Below are 7,500 nucleotides of genomic sequence, written 5' to 3'. Positions count from 1 at the left end.
CATATTCTTTAAAAAGCTCTGACAATTGTTTGTTATTAATTGCCCCTAGTTTATTCAGTGTGTGAGCTATTTGACTGAATTCACTTTGAACACCATTATTACCTGCAATAATTGAACCACCAAGGAATTCTAATCTATCAATCAAATCATTGATATCATTGTTATAAACAACACCTGAGCCAATTTTGCTAAATGTTTTACTTGATCTATGCATTGGAATTTCACTAAGTTTGTTTTATTGATCAAACAACATTTGAGACAATGGGCTATATCTTTTTTTGGCTGTTATATCTTATTTATTTAGGAAGGCTTTTGCCTGTTATTTTTAGATTGACTATTTAAGTTATTAATTTCAAGTATTCTTAAATATATTTTATTGTAATTATTAGGAGTAGCTTTAGTTGTAAGGCGGATTTGATCATATTCAGATGTTAATTTGCGCCTAATAAGTAATAAATTATTATTATTATTATTATTATTATTATTATTATTATTATTATTATTTGTTAAAAGGTCTATTGTGTCAAAATCAGCTTGTTGATCTCATACTTTTTTGCCATTTTTTGATACAACAAGACGTAATTGACCAATCAATTTCGGCAAATCGATTATCAAACCACCATAATGACCATTTGAATTGATTTTATAAGCGTTTCTCTTTGGTTGGGTGTATTTTCTCAAACCTTTGCCTTCCATGTATTGAGGTGCAATTTTAATATGTCTAAGTCTTTTTAAATAATCTTTCAAGTATGGTAATTCATTCTTGTTACGAGCATAAGTTGTTTTTTGTACGTTTTATTTTACTGTTGACTCTTTTTATGAGTTCAGATGGATCTTTTTTTTGTTTAATAAACTCAGATGGTAATAGATAATCTTTAGTTTTCAACCATTCATGGTATTCATCTGATATACCTTTATCAAGATTTATCATACTCGTTTTTTAAACTGATTTAACTTCTTCATCATCATCATCTTCCTTATCCTGTTCATACTAATCTAATTTGGGTAATTCTTTTCCATCCATTGTAATAGCTTTCATTGGGGTGAATTCAAGAGCATTAACTATTTCGTTTTGATTATTTTAAAGTTGTTCAATTAATTTGTCTTGCTTTTCATCATCGTTTTTTTTTTACTTCTTCTTGTGATTTAATTATTGGTTGAAAAGTTTCTGTTAAACCAATTTGCATATCTTGTTTTTTGCGTTTATATTGTTTGTTGTTTGATTTCATCCTGTATTTGGTTAATCATCTTTCCAGCTTTTATTTTAGCATCAGATATTTTCTTAAATCGTTCTGTGTCCATTTATATAATTCACTTACATGAAAATACTTATCTTAACTTATCTTCATTTAACTTAATATAACATAATTTATATACATGGAAATACCTAATTACGATCATAAAAATGAAATGCTTTTAGCTTCTCCATCTGGTTGTGGAAAAACAAATCTTCTTTATCATATGCTCACAAAGCCTCTTTTATACTTTGATTAAGTACATTTGCATGCTAAAAATTTCGAACAACAAAAGTACCAAGATTCAATCAATTTGTTTCAAGATGTTAGTGATAAGTTGGTTATGATATCATTAAAACAAGCAATGATCTAATAATACCTGTCAATGATATTGATAATAGTGCACAAAAGATAGTAATTTTCAACGATATCGTGACAGAAAAAAATCAAAAACCATTAATTGACTATTTTATATAAGGTAGACATAAAAACTGCTCAGTTATCTAAGTCAAAGCTACTATGGCTGTCCAAAGAACATTCGACTAAATTGCAGTCATCTTTGTATATGTGATTCTCCTAGCAACCATGAACAAAGTTTAATTTCACGAGAATTAGGAGTACAAAAAGATCAATATAAAAAAGCAACTGATAAACCATATTCTTTTTTGTATATTGATAAACCAATGAAAAATATCAAACGAAACTTTTATGGAATAATGTAACAAATATATATTAATGGGAATATTCAATGAACATAGTACAGGTAAAACTTACACACGTGGTTTGCCAGGTTTAAGAGGCCCAACTGGTATTGGTTATAAATCAGATAAAACATTAATTATTAATGACTCTAAACAACGTGTACTTCCTAGTGGCTCAATAATCAAACAAATTCAAATTTTATATAATTCTTTCAAATTTAATTATGAAAAACTAAACATTTAAATTTATTATGGGTTTCGATTGTCATTAAACAATTTTTTCGTATCAGATCAGAATACACATATACAAACGTTAAATATGAATTTACCATTACAAAAGGGCCATTTTAAAGTTAAACTAATAAACAACGTGTCAAACGAAGAACTTGATATCTTGATTAAATATATTCATTAAAATAATATATACAATTTTATAATGACGGACATATTTAACTGGAACCATATTTCAAATTGTTGAAACAAAAGAAAAATTCAAATTCCATTTTCTAAAAAGCTTCTGAATTATAAATTTAGTTGATATTAGCCTTTTTCTATCTTTGTTAACTTGAGGTAAAACCATGTTTATTACATCAAATGTCTTGCCAACACGGTTTATTATGGCTCTTGATATTGGTAATTTGTTTTTGAGTTCTATATTTGATAATTCATTTTGAATATGATATTTTCTAATATAAACTGATTTTTTTCTTATTTTATACATATTTTCATAAAAATCTATGTAATTATTTTTATAAAATTCGTAATATATTTTACCACAAATAAGAAAAATCATTTGATAATCTATTTCAGATATTTTTTTTACACAACAATGTGTTTTTTGGTTATTTTTGTTATTTCTTGTATTTTTAAACCACAAGAAGGACATATAACATATTGTTTTAATAATAATTTTTTGTTATGTAATTTTTCACAAATCATTATATAATATAGACAGAAAAACATTTTTTACAAATATTATGGTTTAAAGTTTACTCACAAAGTTTACTCACAAAGTTTACTCACAAAGTTTACTCACAAAGTTTACTCCTAAAGTTTACTCACAAAGTTAACTCACAAAACCATTTTATTCGTATGAATTTCCAAGAATGTCACGCTATGGTGATTATTTCCTGTTCCATTTAATTATGCAAATATTTAAACACACTCCATTTTTTCTAATATTTTTTTCAAATCAGTTTCATAGCTGTTATTCTTTCTTGAAATCATTTTTTTTAAAAGTATATAGATTAATTTTTTATTTTGTTTTACAATAGTGCTTTTTATTAATCTCAAATTTGAATTTAGTAGAAAAATTTTTTATGGGGTATTGAAGCATAGTTTTGATATATTCTTATTATTCTTATTATGAGCTCAAAAGAGCTCATAATAAGAATAATAAGAATATATCCAAACTAACCGGCACTTGATATTTGAGGTTGGATTTTGCAGTGGATATTTGCAGTGGTATTAAACAATGATATTTTGTAAGATGAATTTATTAAGAAACATATAGATTAATGTTTTATTTGGTTTTACAATGGTGCTTTTCATTAATCCCAAATTTGAATTTAGTTGAAAAATTTTTGATGGAGTATCATTACTTAAGTTTAAGGCTCAATTTTTTGATGAAATTTTTTAAGCTAAATCCATTCAAAATTACCCTGCACTACTCACCAACCATTTGTTAACGAAGTAGGTAAACTAAGCAAGCTGCACACACCAATGCCTGCAATCTTGGACAAACCTCTTGGGAAAAACTCTGCAATCTCGGAAAAAACTGTTGAGTTTACTCTCCCCTTGCCACTCCCCTCCCCCCTCAGTCAATGTTGCTGAGTATTGTCCTATGTTCTACAGTATTTTTCCCACCAAGATAAGGCAACATTGATTTTGGGGGTAGGGGAAAGGGCGGCATTTAAGCGGAACGTTTGCATAAGTTGTTGGAGTACCAAAAATGTCGCTTTGTCTTAACAGGTTTTGTCTGAGATTGTCTGTAACACGTTATGTTTCTAAAGCCGAAAAATGAGTAATTATTTTGAAAGATATATTTTTTGACAGGTTACCAAGACATGTTTTGAGTACTGGAATTGTTGTCTTGAGCAAAATCTTATAGAGAGTTGCGGATTTTAATGTATATTTTTGAAATGACTTCCAGTAGTCGCCAATTATTATATTTGTTGGCGAGCTCTTTTACTGATGTTTGAGGGGCATGTTGTTCATTTACCCGCACCAAAAACACACTTTGCACAGGTCATTTCTATCGATAGAGACAGACCAACATCTTTCAATGTAAAGGCCCCATAATGTTTGTTAAAAATGGAGAAATTGATGATGATCAAAGCGACATGACGGCCTGTAGATGGAAAGTAAATCCCACGGGAGTAACATAAGGCATTTACTCGGTGTCCTCCTGCGACTTTTATTTTGCGTCTATAAAGTCTTTCAGCAGTCATGAGTCGATTAACATGTCATGAGAAAGGAGCTGTAGAAATATAGCAATGGTTAACTAGAGTTTTTAATGGTTAACAGACATTGCTCGCGTTAACAAGCAATTGAAAGAGTCCTCTCCTTAAAGATGTAGTGTTAACCGCTGTTAACCGTTGAAACTTGGTTGAAACTCGCTGTTAATCGTGTGAATAAGTAGGAAATCTTCAAGAAATCCATATTAAATTATAATTTGACCAGAAATATCCACAGAATATCAATTTGAAGTAAATTTTTCTTCCTCAGATTTGTGACATTTACGATCATCCTGTCTTTGAGTAAATAAATGATTATTGGGTAAAAGCATTCCATTTATATATGAGTGCATTTCTCAGACTTCTCAAAGGGTGCGTTTTACACCTTAAGTCGAAACTGTTGAAGATATATAACTTCTAATACTTTGATCTGTAGCCTTTTCCTGAGAATATTCTATTATCCATCAAGTCTGGTAGATATCGACTGTTTCTATTGGAAATGTCATCAGTGTTCCAATTACACGGGTGGAAAATTCCTGGTATGTTTCTTTCCTGATGTTGAAGTTAATTGCCTGTCTGTAAAGTTTTAACTTCACTACATGAAATATATTTTCTGTAGGATTAATGTTCGGGCTCCTGGGCACTGGGTAGCATGTGTAATCGCTGAGCTCCCCAGCATTCCAACATATTTCGTTCAGAGACACTATTTTGACTGGGGTCTCCACCCTGAATCCATGACCGGGATTTTCTCGTTCTGGCCAGCATACACATGGCGTCATAGTTGTTCTACACGAAGGGAGCAAACAACTCACCATTCATTTTTTCATACTGAGTGCACTGGATGACTCCTTTTCCATAGCTTATAGCAAAAGTAATAACTCTAACGATTCTCATACTTTAGCTCCCTTTTCTGTGTGACTTCTATTAAGACCTTCGCATTTGTTGCATCAATTTGGCCCTTGCGGTCCCTTTGCTAGGTCTACTCAATTGGTTTAATGATAGAAACTCACACCATGTAGATAGAGAACTATGTTGTTTGGCCACACACCCTTTGGATACGCAAACATTGCATAAGTTCGTCTTTTCGCCTCAATTGCTCTCCGGAAAACAATACTTGTAGTGTAAGGAGACACAATTCTTTCCTTTTTTGACCTCACTGATGGGGTTAACTACCTATTTTTCCGTACAAAATTGTATCTAGAATCACACTTACTGAACTGTGCAAAAATTGTTGCCCTGGTTTGAAAAACCACAGAACTAATGCTATTTCTTTACGTTATGCAAGCGCAGACAATTTCTGACAAAACTGCTCAGACAGTGACACAAAGTCACCTCCACTTTTACACACCCCTATTTACTCTCCCCTTTCCACTCCCCTCCCCCCGCAGTCAATGTTGCTGAGTATTGTCCTATGTTCTACAGTATATTTCCGACCAAGATAAGGCAACATTGATTTTGGGGGGAGGGGAAAGGGCGGCGTTTAAGCGGAACGTTTGGATAAGTGGTTGGAGAACCAAAAATGTCGCTTTGTCTGAACAGGTTTTGTCCGAGATTGTAGCTTAAGCATCATTTGACATGCACTCACAAAGTATATTAGTCCTGCCTTCCCCCCCCCCCCCCCCCTCCCCCATATCAATGTTGATAATGTGATGCAAAATACTATGTAAGCCTTTTCGCGTTTTTTAACCAACATTGGAATGGGGGGAGAGGGGAAAGTAGGAAGAATTTAATCTTTATCACACAGACAAATTAGAGCGTCACATTTTCCAAACGGATTTTGTCCAAGATTGTGGTTAATATAAATTTTATCTTGGTTCATGAAATATATGTATGATGTTGCAGACGAATGTGACACTAAGTGCCATTAGAGATGTGCAAAGACAATGAGCGCGAATGTACTGTTCTAGTGTAAGATTATCTATGGCATCCTGCCCACCAATAGTTAATAAAATCAAGATAATACCAATACTTTTCATTTTTGCCTTTGTGAGATTCCTACTATTTTGCTTAACTTCGTAGAATGCACGCAATTAAAGGCCCGGGCCAACATCTTCAACTTTTGCTTCAACATCCGTTCGATTTTGTTGAACCGTGTTGAACGATGTTGACTGCTGGGGTTGGCAAACTGTTTCAACACATCATCAACAATTGATTCAACAAAGCGTTATGAGAGACCCGGTATTCAGTCCCAGGCTGCATCCTCGGTTGTTACTATTGAAACGGACGTGAATACGTCATTGCAGACTGATTATTGTGCACGCGGATACCCAACAATGTTGAAAGACGGGGGCAACATTCGCGAAAGCAAAAGCAAAAGAAATGTTGAATGGTTGTTGAAGCAAAGTTTAAATGCTTTTAAAGTCATTCAACTTCGTTTCAACAAGTTTCAACAGGGTTCAAAGGGGGGGGGGGGGCAGGGGGGGAGGGAACGGTTTCAACATGACTTACCAATAAAATCGAATGGATGTTGAAGCAAATGTTGAAACCGTTTTCCCGGGCCTGTATTTAAAAGTCATTAACGTTTCCTTTGGGTGTATCACGTTGGCTTTGTAATTGGAAGAAGACTGTATCTTGCTCTGATTTTTCGACAAGTATTACCTCGTACTTCCTTTGATTTTTACTGTTGAATTGCGTGTATTGTATAAAACCCTGTAACATGCGAGTGTTAATTTATCCTTAGTGAAACAGTGGACTGTGAAGAGCCAGTACTGGTTGTATCACACAAGATTGGTGTCTGTCGAGTGGCTCAAAATGGAAAACCTTGTAAAACTGTTTTCACAAGGATAGGTTGTAATGGACAGACAAGTGTTGTTAAATGTAAGTTAGTAGTTGATGCAGTTAACCATTCATAAATCATACGTATGGCAATTTTACATTTTCACTCAAGTAATACTGAACAAAAAAGTGCATATTTTGAGGTTGAAGATCTTCACAACAGTGAAAGCTTCAACAGGGAATTTAAGCAAAGAGGACGGCTACGGCAACGACAACGTCACAAAGCAAGAATATTTTATTGAGTTTTAAGGTGGCTCAAACCAGTTTCAACACTTAAAAGAAACGTTCTTATTGGAAGCATTGACACTACAACACTTTATCACTTGACAGCAA

At 32.8% G+C, this 7,500-nt stretch overlaps 1 protein-coding gene and 1 pseudogene across 2 annotated transcripts in view; one reads left to right on the top strand and one right to left on the bottom strand.

Moving 5' to 3' along the window:
- The window catches only part of LOC137991178 (uncharacterized), a 706-nt pseudogene extending 10 nt beyond the window's left edge, over positions 1-696 (bottom strand).
- LOC137999224 (pseudouridylate synthase RPUSD2-like) overlaps positions 1-7,500 on the top strand; it is a 136,091-nt gene that overhangs the window by 123,730 nt on the left and 4,861 nt on the right. For both annotated transcript variants that reach the window (XM_068845068.1, XM_068845075.1), the window contains exon 10: positions 7,073-7,209. In XM_068845068.1, the coding sequence (XP_068701169.1) occupies positions 7,073-7,209 (137 nt within the window). The remainder of the gene's footprint in view (positions 1-7,072; positions 7,210-7,500) is intronic.

Source organism: Montipora foliosa, chromosome 1 (assembly GCF_036669935.1).
Source record: "Montipora foliosa isolate CH-2021 chromosome 1, ASM3666993v2, whole genome shotgun sequence".
Taxonomy (NCBI): domain Eukaryota; kingdom Metazoa; phylum Cnidaria; class Anthozoa; order Scleractinia; family Acroporidae; genus Montipora; species Montipora foliosa.
The sequence above is the reverse complement of the archived record's forward strand: the minus strand, read 5'-3'. Positions and strand labels throughout refer to the sequence as shown.